This window comes from Sebastes umbrosus, chromosome 5, assembly GCF_015220745.1.
Source record: "Sebastes umbrosus isolate fSebUmb1 chromosome 5, fSebUmb1.pri, whole genome shotgun sequence".
In the NCBI taxonomy this organism is placed as follows: Eukaryota; Metazoa; Chordata; class Actinopteri; order Perciformes; family Sebastidae; genus Sebastes; species Sebastes umbrosus.
Window position 1 is genome coordinate 22,651,054 of NC_051273.1, and position 25,166 is coordinate 22,676,219.

At 39.1% G+C, this 25,166-nt stretch overlaps 2 protein-coding genes across 5 annotated transcripts in view; both read left to right on the top strand.

Moving 5' to 3' along the window:
• Positions 1-1,616: 1,616 nt before the first annotated feature.
• Positions 1,617-23,197, top strand: uap1 (UDP-N-acetylglucosamine pyrophosphorylase 1). 3 transcript variants are annotated; one of them, XM_037770115.1, is made up of 12 exons: positions 1,617-1,769; positions 4,954-5,269; positions 7,210-7,414; positions 8,500-8,675; positions 8,777-8,949; positions 14,089-14,282; positions 14,732-14,872; positions 16,797-16,985; positions 17,204-17,245; positions 18,624-18,690; positions 20,390-20,504; positions 23,158-23,197. In XM_037770115.1, exons 2-11 carry the CDS (start codon positions 4,987-4,989, stop codon positions 20,480-20,482), a joined length of 1,563 nt encoding a protein of 520 aa, XP_037626043.1. In that variant the 5' UTR covers positions 1,617-1,769; positions 4,954-4,986; the 3' UTR covers positions 20,483-20,504; positions 23,158-23,197. The 3 variants fall into 3 exon arrangements, with proteins under 3 accessions (XP_037626043.1, XP_037626042.1, XP_037626044.1); XM_037770114.1 differs by lacking the exon at positions 23,158-23,197 and having other exon boundaries at positions 20,390-21,108; XM_037770116.1 differs by lacking the exons at positions 17,204-17,245; positions 23,158-23,197 and having other exon boundaries at positions 20,390-21,108.
• Positions 22,538-25,166, top strand: part of ddr2a (discoidin domain receptor tyrosine kinase 2a) — a 53,468-nt gene continuing 50,839 nt past the window's right edge. For both annotated transcript variants that reach the window (XM_037770111.1, XM_037770112.1), the window contains exon 1: positions 22,538-22,608. The gene's annotated coding sequence lies outside the window, so the exon portion shown is untranslated. The remainder of the gene's footprint in view (positions 22,609-25,166) is intronic.

Here is a 25,166-nt window from a genome sequence, read left to right on the forward strand (position 1 = left end):
ATAAGATAACATTCACCGACGGCAGTGTCCGATGTTTATGTGTTGTTCTGCATTTTTATTTTATGTTTAAAAAATTGTTTTTGTTGGGCTAGGTAATAAATTCTTCTCATTGAGTATATAAATAATAAATCATACACCAGCAACTTGGTACAAAAAAATAGAACAAGTAATATATATGGTAACATAGAATTGAATTGAATAGATCGGCCCCATTGTCACTGATACCGATCAAGCTATTTGAGTCAGTATTGGCCTGATACCGACCCGGTGTCAGTGTATCCCTAACCGGCACATGATGTAATAGAGGGAAATGAGGTTGCAGATAATTGCCAAAAGACCATTAAACAAAAATTATATTTTAGAAATTAGTTAAAGGTCCCATATTGTTAAAAGTGAGATTTTCATGTCTTTTACATTATAAAGCAGGTTCAAGTGCTATATAAATACTGTTAAACTATCAAAACGCTCAATATACGGAGAAATACACACAGCCCGTATTCAGAAATTGTGCGTTTGAAAAAAGCCGTTAGGATTTCTGTCCATTTGTGATGTCACAAATATACAATATTTATATCATTACACGGTTTTAAACATAAACACTCTAAATGTGTCCCAGTCTATTTCCTGTTGCAGTGTATGTAAATAACTTCAGCTGTCAGGAAGTAAACATGGACCCAAACTGTTGCCAGGCAACGCAATTCTGTTGCAATTCTGTTGCAATTCTGTTGAAATGCACTAAAACGGAGCGTTTCAGACAGAGGGTAAATACAGGTATATTCAGGCAGACAGTATGAGGAAAGTAAAGGGTTTTTGGAACATTACAGCATGTAAACATGTTTTAGTAGAAACACAAAATACAAGAATGAACCTGAAAATGAACACGATATGGGACCTTTAATTTTTTTATAGGTGGTCATATAAATGCTAGTTTAAACACCATGAAAAAGAGTCAGATAAATGTGAGATGGGTGGTAAATATGGGAAGAGAGTGGAGCATCTGTTAGAGATAGGGGACAAACAATTACAGGTTCAAAGGACTTTATTTAAATATTTAAACTAAACAGGTTTAACATCCAGATTATAACTTATTTATAAAGTCATGATAGTTTTTTTGTTAGAATTCTTGCTGGTTGCTAGGGGATCAAATACTTATGTCACACAATCAAATGCTAATCAATTTATAACTTGTATATGATGTGATTTTCTGGATTTTTTTTATATTCTGTCTCTCACTGTTAAAATAAACCTACCATTACAATTATAGACCGTTCATTTCTTTGTCAGTGGGCAAACTTACAAAGGCAAGGGATCAAATACTTATTTCTCCACTGTAAATGCTACTTTAAACACCATGAAAAAGAGTCAGATAAATGTGAGACGGGTGGTAAATATGGGAAGGGAGTGGAGCATCAAAGGTCTGTCAGAGATCGGGGACAAACAATTCAAATTACTTTGTTTAAATATTTAAACTAAACAGGTTTAACATCCAGATTATAATTTATTTATAAAGTCATGATAGTTTTTTGTAGTCCACCAGTAAAACCAAATAAAGAAAAAGAACCTTTCAATTTACGAGTAGCACTTGAACGCGGCACTCCTTGGTTGCCTCGCCACCGCGCAGCCGTTTGTGCCACGTCAAACCGTGACGTAGCAGGAGGTGTAGTCTGTAGTCCGGGTGGGAGGCGCCCTAAAACCGACCAGTACAAGAAACCACCCTCCAACTGGCTGGCTTTAATGGTCTTAAACCCACAGAGGAACACTTGTGAGAGGTAAGAAGCGTTTTAATATTTCATTCATATTATCTTTTAAGGTTTAACCGAGCTATGCTAACTGTTAGCTCCTCAGTTAGCCGCCGGTTAGTCTCTAGCTAGCTGTCAGTCTCATGCTGCTGCTGAGGACTCAGTGACTGATGATAGTTTACATAGAAACACACCTTTATCACTGCATAGTAACAGCTGCCTGATTCATTACACCATGCTAATACTAATCTTCTGCTACCAGTGAAGAGGCAGAGATACCTGCTGTGTTTTTACTAGCAAAATCCTATTAAACACTTCACACAGTCTCCAGGAAACTAAGTTTTTAAAGTGTAATGATGCTTAAAGTTGCCCTCCAGGTGGATTTCCTGGTCCAGCTAGATGCTCATTGTGGGTGTGGGTGCAAACAGTAGTAGTAGTAGTAGTTATTTTAATCAAATGCTTTGCTTTACAGTTACAGTACAAGATGTAAAATGTCATGCTGGGTGTTGTATTATAGTGCCACTGGTTGTCCTAGTTTTACCAGCAGTTGCCAGGATTATAGAATAAACTACCCACTTTAAAAAAAAGTTTCATCATGACAACTCAAATTCCATTCATTGTGACTATACTTGTGTTTTTTTTTGTTGCCTCAGATTTAATCTAAATATATTAGAATCAGCAGGATGCCAGGATTGTAGAACCACCCACCCACTTAAAAAAAGTTTTACATGTAGTTTACATAGAAACACACTTTTATCAGTGCATAGTAACAGCTGCCTGATTCATTACACAATGCTAATACTAATCCTCTGCTACCAGTGAAGAGGCAGAGCTACCTGCTGTTTTTTTTGCTTGTATAGCAGCCTCAAAATCCTATTAAACCCATGACACAGCCTCCAGGAAACTAAGTTTTAAAGGTCCGATATTGTAAAAAGTGAGATTTTCAGGTCTTTTATATTATAAAGCAGGTTTAAGTGCTTTATACATACTGTTAAACTATTAAAACGCTCAATATACAGAGAAGTACACACAGCCTGTATTCAGAAATTGCTGTTAGGATCTCTGTCCATTTGTGATGTCACAAACATACAATATTTAGACCATTACGCGGTTTTAAACGTAAACGTTCTAAATGTGTCCCAGCTTATTTCCTGTTGCAGTGTATGTAAATAACATCAGTTGACATGAAGTAAACATGGAAGTTGCAATTCCATTGAAATGCACTCAAACGGAGCGTTTCAGACAGAGGGTGAATACAGGTATATTCAGGCTGACAGTATGAGGAAAATAATGTGTTTTTTGAACATTACAGCATGTAAATATGTTCTAGTAGAAACACAAATTACAAGTATGAACCTGAAAATGAGCACGATATGGGACCTTTAAAGTATAATGAAAATAAAAGTTGCCCTCCAGTAAGAGGTGTGTGTGTGTGAGGATTTCCTGGTACCAGCTATAGCTGCTCATTGTGGGTGTGGGTTCAAACAGACTAAATAAACACCCCAGTAGTAGTTATTTCAATCAAATGCTTTGCTTTACAGTTCCAGTACAAGATGTTGATGTCATGCTGGGTGTTGCATTATAGTGTCACTGGTTTTCCTAGATTTACCAGCTCTTGCCAGGATTGTAGAACCACCACTTAAAAAAATGTTTTGACATTCCATCAAACAAAACGATCTCTCCTACGTCATGTCAAGGTAACAACTCAAATTCCATTCATTATGACTATACTTAACACAATCAGATTTAATCTAAATATATTAGAATCAGCCTCAAAAACCCAACATATGTAATATGTGTGTAATTGTAGAATGCAAACTCCTCTTTATGTCTTTATAACCCCCAAATCTTTTCAGAAATATGAGTGAAAGACATGACCTCAGTAATATCCTCCTTAGTGGTAACTATGGTCCTACTCATAAGTACATCTAAGGATGACTCGAATGCTTCGAAACTTCGACTTTTGCTATGATAATCGACCTCCAAACCAGTATTGGAATGCTTCATTTTTTAAATTTTATTTTATTTTTGTATATATATATATATATATATATATATATATATATATATATATATATATATATATATATATATATATATATATATATATGTATGTAATATTTTTTTTAAAGTATTAATTTATTGGGAGTAACAACAGGTGTACAGAAACATACAAATCAATGCAATGCAATCAAAGACTCGTGAAGAGTTATTAGATTCTCCTTAACCTAATTTATTATCTCAGGTCTTGTAGGACTAGTCATAAAATATTGGGCGATGGCTTAATACATTTTATTAATACATTTTATCAGTGTTGCATAGGTTAAGTTTGTTATGATTTATCTATGTTGTCCTTAAAAATGCACTATGGCTATTATTAGAGATTAGATCCTGTGTTAGTTCATGTACAACATGTCGGTCTAGATGTGTTTCACTGTCTTAAATACACTTTATAGGTAGGGATGAGGATTAAGACCCGGTGCTGTAAAGACCCAGTTCCAAATTTCATAAAATCATCGGCATATCGGCCAATAAGATGACATTCATTATGTGTTGTGCTGCATTCATTTTGTGCCGGCTAAATGTTGTGTCGTTAGCTGTTGATTTAATAACATTTATTTTATGTTTCAAAAAATGTTTTTGTTGGGCTAGGTAATAAATTCTTCTCATTGAGTAGGTTGTTTCTATATATATATATATATATATATATATATATATATATATATATATATATATATATATAGAGGCTAAGGGACTTTTGAAGCAGTTATTTTTCATGTGAAAGAAGGCTATGAGCCGCGCCTCAAAGCGAGGCTTTGAATACCTTCGAATATTTCTCACCAAAGCTTTGAAGCCCAAAAAAATGGTATTCGGGACAGCTCTGGTATGCAGTAATCTGATGTCCCATACTTGAGTTTGTGTTACTCTTTTGATAGTCATAACTGACAGCTCTTATTAAAATCATTCTTAAAGTACTGGTACTAATAAAATGTGGTAATGCAGGGTATTGCGATACCTTTCTAGCATCGGTATATCGTGCAACACTATTATCTTGTGTGCACAAGATAAAAAGATATCACCTTTCGGGACTGTAGGGGCTCCATAAAAACGACACTAAGTACGTGATAAAGACACATAATCTGATGGATCACATAATTTGGTATAACACCAGCAGCGGAGGTAGTACTCATCCCATTTTTCATCTGTGTTTCAGTGTGGAAGAGTTAATCAAGAAGCACCGTTCATCATGGACCCGAACGCCAGCGGACTCGCCATGAGGTTGGCTGAAGCCGGCCAGTCTCACCTCCTGCAGTTTTGGAAAAAGCTGAGCCCCGAGGAGCAGGGCGACCTGAACCTTGGCCTGCAGGGGATGGACTTCCAGGAGATTAATGGATTCTTCGCGAAGGCCATGAAGACGTCTAGTAGCAGCAAAGACGAGAAGATGGACGCCCGCATGGAACCGGTGCCCCGGGAGGTGCTGGGGAGCGTGACGAGGGACCGGGAAAGTCTGAAAGAGTGGGAGGTAGCAGGTACGCTCCATCAAAAATATGTCTGCCCACATAAAGTGTATTCACACAGCTTCATTAATGTTTTACATGCCATAAGGAAACAAAGGATAATTTGACAGTATTTGTTTTTATTGGATTCATTACAGTGTCATACAGTAGAAGGGAACATGTGAGCAATTACCAGTTGTTAAACTTGTAAGACTTGCCTAGTTACTGCAGGAACAATTACAACTCTTCTAAAGGTATGGCCCCGAGGTGAGTGGGTAGGAAATATTTCCTGGTGTCAGACTGGATAGAACATCACACGGTAACCTAGATACTTTGATGTTAAGATGGGTCAGTGGGCGTTCTGGTAATTTGTGTTATTCATATTTTCAGATGATTGACTTCCCGCACCAAAAGCAACATTTTTAATAAAACTTTATCTTATCAAGAAGTACACATCGAGTAGCATCCGAAACTCCCTCGTTGCTCGCTGTGTGGTTGTAGAAACTCACAAACTATTCCCAAGCCTGCGTAGATTTGAAATATGAGTAAGCCAGTTCATTATGCTTTGCGCAATCCCCCTTGCAGTGGGGGTCTGACCATTTTAGTGAGTTTTTTTCCTTGGGGAGGATGACAGTGGAGGCAGGCATTGCAGAACATCTGGTCCTGATTTGGGCCTGACGTAAACGGAGTTAAGCCTGACCCTCATTCATGAGGTCACTCTGTTCTGTCAGGACCAAATCCGTGTTCAAGGCGTGGTGTGTGTGCGTGTGTGTGTACGTGAGAGTAGTCAAAGTCTAGCCGGCCCGCCCAGTCCACTGGTATAAATCTTGTCTTTTGGCACTTGTAATGAGACAGTATTGCATGAAGTCACGTAGCAGCAGTTTATTTAAGATAAACTGGAAGCGTCATAAACCAGTGAACCAATGATCCACAGTAAAGGCAATCAAAGACTCATGAAGAGTTATTAGATTCCCCCTTGCCCTAATTTATTATCTCGCCAAAGTCTTGTAGGACTAGTCATAAAATGTTATGCGACGGCTTTATACATTTAATTAATACATTTTATCATCGTTGTATAAGTTAAGTTTGTTATTATTGATCAAAGATGTCCTTAGAATGCACTATGGCCATTATTAGAGATTAGATATTAGCTAGTGTATCGAGATTGTGTATCAACATGTCTGCCTAGATGTTTTTTCACTATCTTAAATACACTTTATAGGTAGGGATGGGGATTAAGACCCAGTTCTAAATTTCTCATAAACCAAAAATCAATGAAGGCCGTTTTTGCCTCGTTGACTGTAATCGGCCTATCGGCAAATAAGATGACGTTCACCGACAGCAGTGGCCCATTTTTATCTTTTGTGTTGCATTAATTTTGTTCCGGCTAAATGTTGTGTTGTTAGCTAATGATTTAATTACATTTAATTTATGTTTCACAAAATGTTTTTGTTGGGCTAGGTAATTCTTTCCTCTCATTGAGTAGGTAGTTGCTAAGGGACTTTTGAGGCAGTTATTTTTCATGTGAAAGAAGGTTATTTTGTCCATATTTTTATATTTTCCCCCAAAGCCCCCTCCCATCCAACCCTCACCCATTGCCGATGCAAAAAGGATATAGAACATTTGGTCAATTGGTTGCTGTCATAGTTATATATTATGTTGAAGGGGGCCCTGTGTGTTCCTTTCAAATAAATGCCGAGCATCAGCAATGTTTATTGAAGGCTAGGCAAATTACATTCTGTTGTTCAGAAATCAAACACTCACAGACTCACAGTTAAGCCATAAAAGCAAAACCAGTTCTGTCGTCTCGTCTTTCCACCAAATAGTAGAAAAGTATTGATAGTGGTATCGATGAAAAACCGCCTTGAAAATGGTATCAATATCAATACAAATGAACGATCCCCATCCCTATTTATGTGACAGATATTCTTGCTACTATTTATGCCAAACTGTTGCTCTCTGTGCTCCTTCAGGTCTACACTGCATCTCTCAGAGTAAAGTGGCGGTGCTGCTGCTGGCCGGGGGCCAGGGAACCAGACTGGGGGTCTCTTACCCTAAAGGCATGTACGACGTGGGCCTGCCGTCCCACAAAACCCTCTTTCAGATCCAGGCCGAACGCATTTTGAAGCTGCAACAGCTGACTGAGCAGAGGCACAACATCAAGTGCTGTATTCCCTGGTAAGACGTCGTGTTATATGCTTTGGGAAGAGATACGTTAGTGTGCCTGTCAGCTGAATTGCTGCTTTATTTGAAGAAAACAGATCTAAGCAACAAAATACTGTCTCTCTGTTCGTAATGAGAACTACAACCATTTGTCCCAGTTGTGTTTGTGTGACGATTAACTGGGTCATATCACTGCTTCAAAGGAAGCTCAGTCGATGAAGTTGTATTACTGGAAAAGGATTAGTTCCCCGTGGAGCGGATCAAAGGACAGTTTTAAAGTTTTAAAGATGAAGATAACTGGAAGGCAGTGAAGTGCATAAAGTCTACCTAACAGTGTAGTTAGGGTTTAACAATCACTAAAGATTATGTCAGGAATGACATAATCCTCAGCAGGTCTGATTCTGTAAGAGAGTTGTTACATTTTTATTGTCATGTACTTAAACTTTATACGTGTGTGGCTTGGGATGACGTTGGTTTTGTTGTAAGTTTTGTTTTTGTGAACAGGCTCTGAAATTTCCAGCGTTTAAAAAAGAGAGAATTTGTATTCACTTGGAAAGGTTTTCCTAAGGATGTACCCTCTCTTCCCTCAGCTACCTGTTTCTAGAGTTGTTCCAATACTAAGGATGCACCGATCCGACTTTTTCAGTCCTGATACTGATAGTAATACCTCGGCTTTGGGTATCGGCTGACACTGAATACCGATCCGCTACCATGTGTGTTATGTGTAAAGCTATGTTCACACTATGAGCAACTAAAGCAACAAAATAGCCAAGCGTGGCGTTGACGTAGTTATGCCGTTAAATTGCACTCAGAACTGGCAAACGGCATTTTTGTAGACGGAACCGAACAGGGTGAAACAAAAACATATGACCATGTCGTTGAAACACTACAAACAAAGTTGAGACCAGCTCAACTTTATTTGTAGCACGTCACAGAACGACAAAACTAAACTAAAATAAAAACTAATTGAAAATTCTAAACTTTTATAACTTTGATGAGAACATCTCTACCTGTTTTCACACTTGATTTAAAATAGAGAGGAAAACAAATAATGCAATGCATTAATCAATGGTGCTAAATTCCTTCTGTGTTGCCTTCAGGTACATCATGACCAGCGGCAGGACAATGGAGTCCACCAAGGACTACTTCTCACGACATAACTATTTTGGCTTGGACAAGAACAACATCATCTTCTTCCAGCAGGGCATGCTACCAGCCATGGACTACAACGGCAAGATCATCCTGGAGAGCAAAGGGAAGCTCGCCATGGCTCCCGGTAAGACCACTCTGGATGTGTGGCTCCATTCACTGTGTTGTTGTGTCTTATTATTGCCATGAGGTGTTTGTGTGTTTCAAACGAGTATCTCTGTGTTTCAGATGGGAACGGGGGTCTTTACAGAGCTCTGGGGAACCAGGGCATCATGGATGACATGGAGCGGAGGGGGATTGGATTCATCCATGTGTACTGTGTGGATAATATCCTGAACAAAGTGGCAGACCCCTCCTTTATTGGTTTCTGTGTGAAGAAGGGGGCGGACTGTGGAGCTAAGGTTGGTCTCACCTCCTGCTATTTCTGTCTGTTCTTGTCTTCTTTTCTGCTTCAAGATCTTTGTGATACCTTTTTCTAGAAAACTGGGGGCATGCCGACCGCCATCTACTGTAGGTAATACACTGACTATGGATAAGTACCTCATACAACCCAACGTCAAAACACCCAAACTATCACTTTAATGTTGTGGTATCATAGTGGGGCTTTTTAAGAATCTGCCATCTTGATCACAACACCTGAATCAGTGTCACTTTTTACATTTAATTTTTGTGATAATTACGGTCTTTAGTTTTGTTCTACCTCGCTATCTTCCTTTCATGTCAGGTGCTGCATTTTAACAGGAGAAAGTTTAACAGAGGTTGACACAGAAGCAGGTTATAAGCTTATATATTCCCGTCATAAAGCTGTTTTGATAGAATGATCCCTCTCTATTGTGCACCTGCAACACTGATATGCTCAGTTATCTCTTATCAGACCAGGAAGTAATGATATTATTGTAAGGATACACGCACACAATGTTTATAACCTATCAAATAGTGTGATGAAACGCCCATATTAGTCATACAAATGTTTTTGTGTGCAATACATCCACAAGATTATTACAATGAATGTGATCCAGTCTGATCAGTCAGTCTAGTTTTTTTTAAGGAGCTCCTAAAGGGTGACGGATGTCGAGTGTTGTATTATAGGGTGTGGTCAGTTCGCTGTCCCAACAGCTCAACTGTCCTGTTTTTGTACAGCAGCACCTTCCACAACTCACCACTGGGTGGCGATACAGGCCACTCTGTCCCCTCCTGCAGTCATCCTGAGCAATAAATCCATCACAGCTTTCTAGGAAATTTGAGGGTTGAGCCCAGAATCGTCCTCCACTTTTCATCACGGTCTCGGATAACATCAGTGTGATGTGGAGAACGCCACTTTTTCCGAAACAGTTTCTGTGGACAGAGTGTACTTTCATTTTGGGAGGGAAAAAAGCTTTTCAGGGTACAACGGTTGAACTGGAAACTTATTTTTTCCACTAGTGGATAAACCATATTCATAATTAAATATAACTTTTTTTAATCTCATTTTTGTTTGGCGAGTAATATGTATCAGTCCAGCCAACACCCTGTACATGGAATAAATAGTTGGGATGCGCCTCACAGAACAGGTCCATCAGTTTGACAACACATTACATTATAGATACCTAAAAATGTACATGTGTTGTTCAAAATGGTTTAACTGTAGATATTTTCTGAAGGTATTGTAGTGATTATACTTATTTGTATGTTTATCAGAAATGCAGTAGTAAATAGTAAGAGATTTTAAGAATGACAAAGAAAGAAAAAGCACAATAGCCCAATAGAACAACCCATCACCCATTGAAATAATAATAACAATAACCAAGAAAGAAAAAAAAAAGAAGTAAGAAAGTAAATAAATAAATGAAATTATATAAATCTAAGTAAATACCTTAAAATAAATAAATTAAACTAAGCAGATAAAAAATAAATGAAAAGTAGAAAATAATACAAAATTAAATTAATAAAATAGATGAATTAATACAATAGATATACATTTTTTATTACATTATTGCTCTATTTTATGAATTTATTTATTTTTTATTTTTATTTTATTGTTTTTTATAGGCTGAGTCCTTATTGCAGTGGCTTTGCATCCAACCTCCCCATTTCATAATTATCACTGTCAATATCAAATTACGGCTAAAAGCCAAATCTTTAATCTTAAAATAAATAAAAAAATAGATAAATAAATAAACCTGACATACATATGTGATAAATTCCAAAATAGTAGTAACTCCTACTGTTTGTTTGGAGAGTCGGTGCTGAGTGGTTGAGATCTGGTAGGGCATGACATTATGTTTTCACATTGAAGCTCTCTGCTGTTGGGTGCAAAGTGGTGGCTGGGTGGTGAAATGCGACATCGTTCACAGATCTGTCGGTAACAACGACCTGAATTTGAGGGGAAATTTGGCCATTTCTGCCACTGATATAATGTGAATATAAGCATGATAATGCAAATACACCCTTTCAAAGAGCAATTCACTTTTAATTCTTAAAGAATATTCAGACATTGGAATTGGAATGTGAAAAAAATATTAAAATATCCTAAATAAATTAAACATAAATAAAATAAAACCACACAAGCAAAACAATAAAATAAATAAAAAACAATAAATAAAATGGACTCTCCGGCTCTGTTAACAAAAATTGCATTAAAATAAATACTAAACATTTGGCACAGTGGTATAGAGAGTCATTCATTCATTATACAGGCAATAATATCCTGCCAATCCAGTTTCTCAATGGTTAGGACCTTTGTTAACAAAAAGTGCAAAGTAACGATACTCTCTCACTCGGCTTACAACCAAAATGTTCCCACACCGGAGCTGTGGACGATAAGTTGATAATGTAAAAATTATTGAGGTCATCATGTCCATATTAGGGCTGTCCTCGAACTCCACTAAGAAATTCTTAGTCGACTAACACTCAAATTGATTAGTTGATTTAATCGACAGATCTGTAAAACTGAGTTTCTCCACAAAGAATCGCACAAAAGCATCACTTTAAATGTTGTGTTTACCAGAGATGTGCTCATAAGTTTCTTAGAAATAAGTCATTCAACATGAAAAAAGCATAAAAAAACGACTAATCAACTAAAGAAATCGAATAGCAAAAGGACGATTAGTCAACTAAGAGAGGGCTGCGCCAGTCCATCTATTAAGTCAATTTAGTAAGGCAAGGCAAGGCAAGGCAGCTTTATTTGTGTAGCACATTTCAGCAACAGGACAATTCAAAGTGCTTTACACAAACATTCAAGAACATTGCGACAAAGTGCAAAAGAACATTTGTAATTATATTATTAATTATTTAATCATTTAATTATTAATTATTATATTAGTAATTCTTGTGACAGGCCTAGTTGGGTCTCCTGTTGTAAAAGTTGTTTGAGTAGTTGTTGTCAAGGCTGCCACTAATAGGAAATACTTAAATGAGTGATGGTGGTGATGAGGTCCAATATTTCCTGCTTGATGCAACAGGATATGATCTTAGAGTTATTCATACATTTATGACTTACTATTGCCGTCATGTTTTCCTTAATTAGATTTAGAAAAAATGATTCATGCCATTACAACTTCATCAAACACATCAAGTACACGTTGTTCTTGTATTTTTAGTTCACTTTATCACAGTTTTGCTTCCACTTCTTCTTCTTCTTCAACGTCACATGTAAATGAGGTCATGCTTGTTAGATTGTGTTCTTGTTACCTACTCAGACTGACTGTGTCGAGGCACATTATTACCAGTGCCACAGTGAAATATTTGTTTTTTATTATCATCCTGTGTATATATCCTCCAGCAAACACAGAGTAGATTTAAACATTTAACAGTGTGGATCTTCAGCTCGTACGCTCCTGTTTGACATTACAAGTTGTGCGGTGGTGGAGCAGAGATGGAAGCGTCAGATCAGAGCAGAGACCCACCCTCCCATCATAAATTACTAACTGGTACTACGCTCCACTACAGTTCATGTGGCTTCATTACCACCACCACCCCCCCTACCCCTCACTCCACCCCGTTCACCAACCCCCTCATCAGGACTCCACTCTGTCATTAGCCACCAGCAGATGGGGAGAGGGTTGTTTTCATTCAGTGCAGACTTTAACTTGCTGGCTGTATGAAGTGGAACACACTGAAGAAAATCTGATCCTTTCGTAGCCGTTTTTGAGTCTTAAACTTTTGGCTTATTTGTACTCCTCTGCGCTTCCTTTTTTTTAATGGGCGAGTCCATCATTTTTTTCAGTTTTTTGAGGTTTTCATATCATTCTGTAGCTTTACAGTGGTGTGGTCTTATGTATTTAAATCTGAACATTCAAATTTTGATCAAAGTATGTATGTTTTAGCGTCAGAATGCCCTTTTCCCTTCATGCCCTTCTAAAAACTTTTTCCCACATAGGTTTCTGCATGATGACGCCTGCTACATGTACAGTATATATGCATCCATATAGTTGGGTGTATTACATACAGTAACTTAGATGGCGGTCGGTACGCTCACAGTTTTGAGAAGCAGACAGGAGTATCGGCACAGAAGCTAAGCAATATACTGCTGTGGACGCCACGTTGGTTTGGATCTGAAAGTCACACAATAACACAAACTAACCGATCGATGCAGCGGTATACCAGCAACTCCCGTGTTATGCGAGGCAAAATTACTGATTTTGTGAATGTAGTCTGGTGGCTTTGAAGACAGCGATATAATGGCTTCAGTTCCCTGTCGGAAAGGGCTGGCTGACGGCGAGGTAAAGCGGTGAAAATATTCTATATAGCGTACACTTAAATAAGGCTGCAACTACTGACTATTTTCATTGCAGATTAATCTGTCGATTATTATTTTCAATTAATCGATTCAACATGACGTCCTCAAATGTCTTGTTTTGTCCACAACTCAAAGATGTTCAGTTTACTGTCATAGAGGAGTAAAGAAACCAGAAAATATTCACATTTCAGAAGCTGGAATCAAAGAATTTAGTTTTTTTTTTTTAAATATTCAAAACGATTAATCCATTATCAAAATAGATGGCGATTAATTTAATAGTTGACAACTAATTGATTAATCGTTGCAGCTCTACACTTAAACTGATATTGATTTTATTTTTAGGTGGCTAAAATAAATTTTTCTGCTGCCCCCGTCCACAGCTGCTTTACCTCGCCGTCAGACAGCCCGTTCCGACGGAAAACTGAAGCCGTTATATCACTCTCTTCAAGCCACCAGACTACATTAACAAAAACAGTCATTTTACCTCACAGAACACGGGAGTATACATAAAAACCCACCCCGAACTAACCCTTTCAGCTATTTACAAATTTAGCACAGCTAACGTTGACTCAGCTAGTGCTAGCCTTCACATTATTCATAACCTTATTAATCAGCTTACTTAGGTAACCTACATCACTGCAGATGGGCCTATCCTTTTAAAGAGCAATGTCACAAATCCAAAAAAAATACGTGCTAGTTAGTGGTTAATCTGCTAATTCGTAGCATATTGCACAATTAAAGCTGACTGACATTTGGATCTAATGTGTTAACAGTTGTGCAGTTTTCAGGTCAACAGTTTGTCTTCTTGTGTCATCGTTTCCAGGTGGTGGAGAAAACCAACCCGACAGAGGCTGTGGGCGTGGTCTGCAAGGTGGACGGGCTTTATCAGGTGGTGGAGTACAGCGAGATCACCCTGGCAACCGCTGAGAAGCGCAGCGCTGACGGCCGACTGATGTTCAACGCAGGAAACGTGGCCAATCACTTCTTCAGCTTCTCCTTCCTCAGAGACATAGTACAGTAAGACTAATGCACACTGAACATTTTAGGCTTTAATGCAGTTTGTGCTCTTCTCTGTCAAAATTAGGGCTGTCCTCGACCAAAGAAATTCTTAGTAGACTAACACTCGTACATTGTTTCAGCTAATCAATTAGTTTCTTTAATCGACAGATCTGTGAAACTGAGTTCCTCCACAAAGAATCACACAAAAGAACCAATTTAAATTTTGTGTTTACCAAAGATGTGCTCGCAAGTTTCTTGGAAATAAGTAATTCAGTATGAAAAAAGCATAAAAGGGGACTAATTGACTAAAGAAATCTTAGCCGACTAAGACCCAAACAACTGATTATTCAACTAATCGACTAAGAGGGGGCAACCCTAGTCAAAGTGGATAAATTTGGAGTAGTCCAAAGTCCAAAATGGCAGCAGCACTACCGCAATGAATCAGCTTCTTTTCTCTGTTTTAACAGGAAGTACGAGCCGCAGCTGCAGCACCACGTGGCCCAGAAGAAGATCCCATATGTGGATACGGAGGGTCAGCTAATCAAACCAGACAAACCAAATGGGATTAAAATGGAAAAGTTTGTCTTTGACATCTTCCAGTTCGCCAAGTGAGTTACAGTGTGTTTCTTTCCATAAAGGGTACAGACCAGTGTGTGTGACAGCATCAGCAGACAGACTCTCACCTCAAACTAAAAAGCCTGAGAATACAATGAATATCTTATGCTCCTTTTGAGAGGTGGCTGGATTGCATATGTTCTTCTGGCAGGCCTGCGGGCTCTGGGTTTGACTGGTCCTTGATCTGTCCTTCCATGCATGAACCAACCCCCTTTTTTTCCAGTCCCCGATCCCTATCCACCAGCCCCAGTCCTGCCGTTGCTCCGAGGTCTGGTCCAGCAGACTGCCAAGCGCTCTGCAGGAGGATGGAGGTTTATGAGCTGTTCACTCCTTCCACCTCCTCCTCCTCCAGTGTGTTGCATGACATCAACTTTGAGTCATGTCACTACTAATAGAACTATACATCTAATGAAAGGATTCCTGTAAGGATTGACTGATGGAAAAAAAACACTGCAGACACGTCCAGCTTCCTTCGAGGTTTATTCGTTGTATTTCAAAGTAAAAAGGATGAGAAATGGTTTTCTGTGTTGCTGAGGAGATGGATTACAGTTGTGCCCAGACTGGCAGCTTTAGCACAATCCAGATGGGCTGAATCACTGTGCAACCAGATTTTTAAAAAAGTTCTACTCTCTGTTCTTTCTCTGTACTGTTTGGCTGAAGATCTCCCAGTCTGTTGTGTGGCCACATGTGCCATATATTATGTATGGCTGCTGTTCACCTGCCAAGTGTTTTTTTTATTTGCTTCTACTATGTAATGCAAAAGTTATTCAGGCCTGATTATGTGATTAGTTTGGATCGAGCCCCCAGTAACAGCGCTGGTTTGTGAGTTGATTTTGGCGTAGTGGCCACATTCGATATTGTAGGATCACATGATGCACAATACTAAGACTTTCTTTTTCCCATACAAACAGCTGTAAATCAATGGATACAGTTTTCAGAGTGTCACAAATGCCCTGAAATGACTGTAAAATGATGTAAGACCAGAATTTGATCCATTTGGAAATTCAGAAAAACTTTTTAGGCATACTTTCACAGGAATTAATTTTATTTAGTGCTGTCAATCGATTAAAATAGTTAATCGTGATTAATCGCAAATTAATCACACGTTTTTTATCTGTTCAAAATGTACCTTAAAGGGAGATTTGTCAAGTATTTAATACTCTTATCAACATGGGATTGGAGAAATATGCTTGTTTTATGCACATGTATGTATATATATTTATTGGAAATCAGTTAACAGCACAAAACAATGACAAATATTGTCCAGAAACCCTCACAGGTATTGCATTTAGCATAAAAAATATGCTCAAATCATAACATGGCAAACAGGCAACAACAGCTGTCAGTGTGTCAGTGTGCTGACTTGACTATGACTTGCCCCAAAACTGCATGTGATTATCATAAAGTGGGCATGTCTGTAAAGGGGAGACTCGTGGGTACCATAGAACCCATTTACATTCACATATCTTGAGGTCAGAGGTCAAGGGAACCCTTTGAAAATGGCCATGACAGTTTTTCTTCGCCAAAATTTAGCGCAATTTTGGAGCGTTATTTAGCCTCCTTCCCGACAAACTAGTATGACATGATTGGTACCAATGGATTCCTCAGATTTTGTAGTTTCATATGATACCAGTAGTAGCTGAGTAAAACTCAGCCTGCTACAACCTCCGAAAGACAGAATAGCAGCCGGGCCCGATGGCGGACCGTCAGATTTTTAAGAGGTTAATTAAAAATCGATACAGCGTCTTAGAGAATCAATACAGTATCGCAAAACATTGATAATATAAAATTATGATACTCATGTGTATTAATATTTTCTTACAGCCCTAGTATTTTACGATAGCAAGACTGGGTACGATTGTCCAACCTTCGCTGTGTTTTCCTGTGTGCTGATGTGCTGCCGTGTTTATCCAACAGGACATTTGTCGTGTACGAGGTGCTGCGGGAGGACGAGTTCGCCCCGCTGAAGAATGCAGACAGTCAGGATGCAAAGGACACGCCCACCACAGCGAAACACGCCCTCATGTCCCTCCACCACCGCTGGGTGCTGAACGCCGGCGGCCACTTCATCGACGAGAACGGCCGTCAAGTGCCCGCCATACCCAGGTGACCACAGCATGTCATGTCGCTTCACAAGACATTCACACACATCGTGTTTGGCATGAACACGGGTTCTTCGTGGTCACTCTGCACACTTTGTGTTCAAACTATATGCTTTTTTGTTTGTGTGTGTTATAGACATAATATTCTTTTAGCCTCACACTCTCACTTCCCCTCCTCTCATGCTTGGTCTTGCTCCTGTGTTTCCCGTGCAATGTTTCCAGAGACGGAGCAGCAGGCAGTGTCACAGATGATGGCAACAGAAAGTAATTATTGTCCCCCTGCAGTACTGAGGTGCATGGTGATGGGGTTTTGGCTTTCTTTCCCGCTCGCTCAGACGCGTTAACACTAAATAACATTTCTTCTGATCCCCTTTCCTTCATTACCACTGAGAAGAGGAATCTATGCGGATGCATGCCAGGCGGCAGACACTTTTTATTTTGTCTTTACAGTCAGTTGTGATGAAGGAAATGACAGCGAGGATCAGTTTAGAAGACTGAAAACACAGTGCTCTTAGCGGCCTGGTCAGATGATGTGCAGTCATAATGACCTGCTGACAGATCATTTTCCCCTCAGATGGTTGCTACTAATACACATAATATATTGCATGCTGGGTAATGGGTACCGTTGTGGTACATCTCTGCAATAGATGGATGAACTTGTTGATTTCTGTGTAAAATCGTTCCGACGAGCCCAGACGTTCATTGCTTGCTAGTCAGCCTTTGAGTTTATTCCACCTGCTTTTTTTTTCCCGAGACATATTAATAAATGAGCATGTGCTTCAATAACATTCATGGCAGCCATGAATGTTATTCTGGCTCTTTTAAAGGGTTTGCTTTTTCCTCAATCATTCAGCTTTTCTTTCATTCTAATGATACAGCTGTGTGAGGGCAGCTGCTCAGAAAACACCTGAAGCACCTGATGATTAGTGACTGTTGTCTGTAATGATTATCTAGAAATAAACATGTTGAGTGAAGGCAATGTGGTGGCAAGTTCTAGGGGTGATTGGATTATATTCACAAGAGGTATAAAACATTACATGTCCCTTAGAAATTAAAAAGAAAATACCAATAGTTTGTGAGGGAAATATCTTTATTCTTTGATTTTTGGGAAACATTTTTACTGTATTAATTTAGATATTTTCCAAAGTAAAAGACCTTAGAAGTGTATGAGCCAACTTTTTCCCATGGTCTAAAAATCACAATAAATTGTAATATCGAATCGCAATATTTAAAAATCGCGATACATATCGAATCGGCGCCCAAGTATCATGATAGTATCGAATCGGGAGATAGGTGTGTCATCCCAGTCCTAGCAAGTTCCCCCAGTATTTTTGTTTCAGAAGCACTGGGAGGAGAAACAACCACATTACCTGTCATTCATCTGTTTTCTTCTAGAGGAAGTCTGTTACGGGTCAGAGGGCTAATCACTGGTCATGTTTGGGAATGATGAAGCTCTAATTCTCTGCCTTTTGAACTCTAATCACAAGCCGGCGTAGAAGAACAGCTGTGTCAAGGACGTACAGCTGTTTCTCTCTCAACTACCGTCCCTCTGCTCTTTTCATGAGACGATCACTCATTCTGTTTCAATTTTCTTCTTCTTCTTCTTTTGATCCTCCCTGAACTCGTTGCTTGTCCAACGCAGCCTGAAGGACGGAACGGACCTGCCAATCAAGTGTGAGATCTCCCCACTGGTGTCCTACGGGGGAGAGGTAAGGAGGCGAGGCCTACTGATGGAAATTCCAGATGTTGTTCTGCTCTTGAAATAATCTGTAACAATGGGTCTCATTCACCAATATCTTCCTAAGAGTTTTCTTAAATTTATTCTTGAGAAAGATCCTAAGAAAAGTCTGGATCAGATTCATGACGTGTTCTTAAACCGCAGAATTGTTCGCACCTGTGTTCTTATAATGACGAATCCCATTGCCCACATAAAAGGGCATGAGACTGCAGGGCCGTGGCACACATACGTAGAAACTGAAAAGAAAAGTTTTAAGGAAAAGAATTAAGGGTGTGTTCCAATACCCATACTACCATACTATTTAATATGCCACAAAAACATGTAGTATGTCTGAATTAGGGCTGTCAAACAATTCAAATATTTAATCGCACATTTTTTATCTGTTCAAAATGTACCTTAAAGGAAGATTTGTCAAGTATTTTATACTCTTATCAACATGGAAGTGGGCAAATATGCTTGCTTTATTGAAATATATGTATATATTTATTATTGGAAATCAGTTAAAAACACAAAACACTGACAAATATTGTCCACAAACCCTCACAGGTACTGCATTTAGCATAAAAAACGGCATGTGATTATCATAAAGTGGACATGTCTGTAAAGGGGAGACTCGTGGGTACCCATAGAACCCATTTACATTCACATATCTTGAGGTCAGAGGTCAAGGGACCCCTTTGAAAATGGCCATGCCAGTTTTTCCTCACCTAAATTTAGCTTAAGTTTGGAGCGTTATTTAGCCTCCTTCGCGACAAGCTAGTATGACATGGTTGATACAAATAGGTTCTTTAGGTTTTTTAGTTTCATATGATACCAGTATCTTCACTTCGCAAGTTCTGTTAATTCGTTAAAGAAACTAGTCGCGTTAAAATTAATTTGCGTTATCACCAAAATAATGCCAAAAGTACTAGGATGTCCTACTGCATCCAGTTGCATTTTGCATGCTTTTCTGGCTATTCTGACCCACGATCCTCTGTGCAGTAGAAGATACGTCACATTGACTGAGCCGCCAAGAAAGCACAGACAGACGACGGCTCATTGACAGCTCATTTGACAGAAGACGCCAGATATATATTACCTAGGCTCGCACGGCAGCTGGATTCTCGCAATGTCCCGAGATCACGCGAGAATCAGTTATTTTGCATAAACATGTCGGTACTCAAATGTGCGGCTGTCAATCACTCGCAAACTCCGATCAAACGGTCAAATTAGGCAGCGCTGATCAAATATGAATCAATATTAATGCTGTTTAATTAATTACGTTAATGCCTGTTTCTCTCCTCAAATGTTTTAGGATAATCTTGTAGTGCACGGTTTAGCTGTAAAATGAGAAAGTTTGTGACTCCGTTGTGAAATCTGCTGAAGGAACGCCAAGTTATGGTCACATGACCGGAGCACAGCCAATAGGAATGCTCTCTCAATAAAATTACCTGTGATTGGTCAAAGTCTCCCGTCACGGGCAAGATTTTCTAAAGCCTGAAAACAGAGCCATGGGGAGGTGCAGAAGTCTAGTTATCTCTCAGAACACTTGAATTACAATATGCAGAAAGGTTATTATGGAATTTTTGCCCAATGATGCCAAAAATATTCTACCTACTGCCACTTTAAGAACGGTTAAGTGGCTAAGAACGGTTGGTGAATGTCCTGATGGTGTTGTTTACTACTTTAAGGGTCTCGAAGAGCTGGTGAAGGGACGAGAGTTTCATGCAACTCTGATGATCGACGAGAACGGAGTCCACGAGCTGGTGAAGAACGGAGTTTAGACAATGAAGGAGAGAGAGAGAGATAAGAGGGACAACCCAAAGACCAACCTCCCTTTGTCTCTCAACATTTTATCGGGGAGAAACTGTGATCATCACTGTGCAATAATAACAAATGTCGCGTGCACGTGTTCATGAAAGAGGCCGCCCTCTCCAAAACGAATGAACGAGCCAGATGAAGTGTATCGTTTACTTTTCAGCATCAAGTTTTCTCTGCTTCGTATGTTGATGTCATACTTTATTTGTTTTGAAGAGCACTTGAACATAGCGTTAAAATGAAGGACGAAATCCCCGGCACACCGATTGGATGAAGCAGTCTTCAGGTGCATCTATTTATTTTGCTTATGAGACTTATTTTTATATATACTGATAGATGCTCTATAGGTGGGAATGACCATCTACTCATTTTACCTGGTGATTTTTATACAACATTTGACTGAGGTGATCAGAACGGTGTTTCTTACTAGCATGTAATCAAGGTACATGGTACGGGGCTGTGGGGGGTATTTATAATATCTGCTTCTCTTCTGCTTGTAATCATTGAAGATTAGATATTATTCAGCTTTAAGAGATGCTATGCTTTCTATCATCTTTATTAAAGAAATTTCCTAATTGGAAAACCTGCTCAATGTGTTGTCTTTAATGTCTGTGTGATTACTTGTGTGCATACAGGCTATACTATTACTTTAGTAGCATTGGCATGTTTTCCACGAACAATATGTGAATGTGTCCCAATCTGCATATGGATCAGATTTGAACTAGTGTTAGTAATCTTCTTCAAAAACATTTGTTGAAAACATTCTGACAGCAATCGATAAATCAAAAGAAAAATATCCGGTAGCCTCTCTGTGGCTGTGCAGGACTGTAATAAGCCTGTCCGATCATTTCATCCAGCCCTTAAACTGACATAAAGTAGACCACGGACCCCCATTTCATAGGATTTTGTCTCAGGGTCCCCCATCTGATAGGTGATAGTAGTAATAGTTTTATTACAGAGAGTGTATTAAACCCATGACCAAAATAGTCATACATTATGTCATTATGTTTATTATGGATGGAATTATAGTGAAAATAAATTATTCCCCTTTTTGCTTGGGATCCTACCTGCCTGTCAACCTAGCTGCCTGCAGTGTTGCCGGATCAGATTGCCAGTTTCCAGCCCAGTCACAACAGCTTAAAGGTCCCATATTGTAAAAAGTGACATTTTCATGTCTTTTATATTATAAAGAAGGTTTAAGTGCTATATAAATACTGTGAAGTATCAAAACGCTCAATCCATGGAGAAATACACACAGCCCGTATTCAGAAATTGTGCGTTTGAAACAAGCTGTCAGGATTTCTGTCCATTTGTGATGTCAGAAATATACAATATTTAGACCATTACACGGTTTTAAACATAAACATTCTAAATGTGTCTCAGTTTATTTCCTGTTGCAGTGTATGTGGATGTCATCAGCTGACAGGAAGTAAACATGGACCCAAACTGTTGCCAGGCAACGCAATTCCGTTGAAATGCACCAAAACGGAGCGTTTCAGACAGACGGTGAATACAAGTATATTCAGGCAGACAGCATGAGGAAAATAAAGGTTTTTTTGAACATTACAGCATGTAAACATGCTCTATTAGAAACACAAAATACAAACATGAACCTGAAAATAAGCACGATATGGGACCTTTAAAAACCGCCCAATTCAATAAAAAACAGCCCAAATCATAACCTGGCCATAAAACCATTAAATGTGCAATAGAAAACACATCGTAGGCTAATAATACAAAGCTTCATATCTGCATCAAATAACCAAAGACAAAATGTTAGATAAATAGGTTATCCTCAACAACGATTGAATACAACTCAGTCAATGAGTGAGAGGACACAACGCTTACTGAATTATGTATCTGTGTTTTTGACCATAAAATGGCAGCTTGTTTGGTAATATTAATTTCACAATATTTTCAAAACCCTGCCAAATGTAGACAAAAGCAGCCCAAATTTCATCTACCAGCCGATTGCTATTTTTTCTACACCCAACTCAACATGAAATTGTCAGATCTGGCAACCCAGCCAGCCCGTCTAACACTAATGGCAGGTCAATGGAGTCTTCTTCATGCTGCTAGCAGCTGGACAGCTGTGAGTACTAACAATAGCCATGTTCGTTGTTTACGTTTATTTGTTATATTCTGGGGTTCATAAGGATATCTTGGGGGGTGGTTGTGGAGGGAGGCCTGAAGTGAAGAGCTGTCAGTGTTACCGACTTTCTTACTAGATTTATGGACTTTTGTAGCTAACTAGTGCTGCTGGCTACTTTAATTGGAAAAGAAAGAGTTATATGGATAAACTGGATCATTTTTAAAATCTAGTGTACTTTTTATAGTTTCTTAGAATTACAAACCCTAGCTTTAATGCACTGTGAAAGTTACACTACAGAGATATTCTGTTCAGGGTCTAATGAGCTAGCAGGTAATGTTACTGTACAACGCTTAATGTGTTCACTATTTTAGTTTAGTGTGCTAGCAGGTATTGCAGGCAAATTTGGACAAATTAAAATCTATTATTTTTTATTTATTATTTGTTTATTTAACAGGAACAATGGGCAGTCATTGACTGTCCTAGAGTTAGATAGATAGCTACATTTTATTAGCAGTCCCTCAGCAGGAAAATCCACAAGAGTTATGATAGAGAGAGAGATAGATAGATAGATAGATAGATAGATAGTAACTTTATTGATCCTGAGGGAAATCCAAGTTTCCAACATCACAGTTCCATAGTGCAAAACATGTTAGTAAAAAGGCTGTAAAAAAGTTAGTAGTGCAAAGTACAAAAAAAATATACCAGATATAAAAATTAAGAAAACTGTTAAAACTGAGTATAGTGCAGAGTAACAGCTGTGATACACTACTATTAAAAAAGTGAATATAGTGCGGAAGAGACTGTTAAAAATGAGTATAGTGCAGGGTAACTCCAGTAGCTTAGTCTATGAAAGTGCACTGTGTGCATTAACATCTGTCCTGCAGACCGTCCTCCTTTGTCCCCTTCCTCCCTAGAGAGGTGTTGTACAGTTTGATGGCTCGGGGGACAAAGGATTTCCTGAGTCTGTCTGTGGAGCACTTGGGGAGCAGCAGCCTGCCGCTAAACTAGCTCCTCTGTTTGGTGATGACGGCGTGCAGAGGATGGCTGGCGTTGTCCTGTATGGCCAGCAGTCTGTTTAGTGTTCTTTCCTCTGCCACCGTCACCAGAGAGTCCAGCTCCATGCCGACCACAGAGCAGGCCCGCCTGATCAGCTTGTCCAGCCTCGAGGTGTCCCTCTTTATTGTGCAGCCCCCACAGCACACCACAGCGTAGAAAAGGACGCTGGCTACTACAGATTGGTAGAACATCCGCAGGAGTTTTGTGCAGATGTTAAATGATCCCAGCCTCCTCAGGAAGTACAGTCTGCTTTGGCCCTTCCTGTAGAGGTGGTCAGTGTTTATTGTCCAGTCCAGTTTGTTGTCTAGCTGCAGCCCGAGGTACTTGTAGGTACCCACAACCTCCACCTCGTCCCCATCGATCTGGACTGGTCGTGGGGGTGGTCTAGACTTCCTGAAGTCTACGACCATCTCTTTGGTTTTTGAGGTGGTGAGCTGCAGGTGGTTGGAGTGACACCAGGCATCAAATGATAAAATCCAGTCAAGGGAATAAACAGACAGGGGCACAGAGAATAAACAATAGTATAGTGTAATACTATAATAGTATATTATAACCTAATAATGACGGGGGTGGAGGTGGGGGTCACTAAAGTTATCACAATTCATCCTGAGGGGAACACGAATGTGTGAAATCTACATAGTGTCCATCAGTTGTTGAGACATTTAACTCAAAACCACAAACCTCAGATGCTCGGGGAAGTTATGGGATCACCAAAGTCAGAAAGCTTCATCCTCTGGGGATGTTGAATTTCTGCACACATTTCAAAGTAAATGGCAATCCATCCAATAGTTGTTGAGATATTTCTGTCTGGACCAAAGTGGTGGACTGACAGACCAACATATTGCCATTCCTAGATGGCTAGCATGCCAAAAAATGTGTAAAAGCAGCTGAAGAAAACCTACATTCAAGTAGACAATAAAATCCTTAAATTCCATTAAATCCCTTCCAGACATTGGAGGAGTGCGGGATAGTGTGTGGCTTCCTCATCAGGAAACACTTTTGCAAATCAAGAAACAAGAAAAACCTAAAGTCACAGTGTCTTTGAATGAAACGTTCACATTTCCACATAACCGTTTCATTTCTTTATTCCGGTCAAACGGTTCAGGCCACATCAGCAGCGAAACACACACTTTATGACGTCAACCTCTCTCTGACACTTGACTCACACTCTTCGTGGATCTGGTTTGACTATTAAAGCTGTGACAAACTGCAGTGTTCGGTCACGGAAGAGTTTTAGGGAAAAAATGAGAGGAGGAAGTTTATACTTTTGACTTGTGGGACTTCATGTATTTTAGTTTATTTTATTGATGTTAAGGATATGTAATTCATGTTAACTTTTCATCATTTAAATATGCTTTGGCAATATGTACAGTGTTACGTCATGCCAATAAAGCCATTTGAATTGAATTGAATAAAGTAAAAATGTCAAAATGTGGAGAATATAGTTGAAATGTCAAGAATAAGTTGAAGTTTGACCTTATTCTTGACATTTCAACTATATT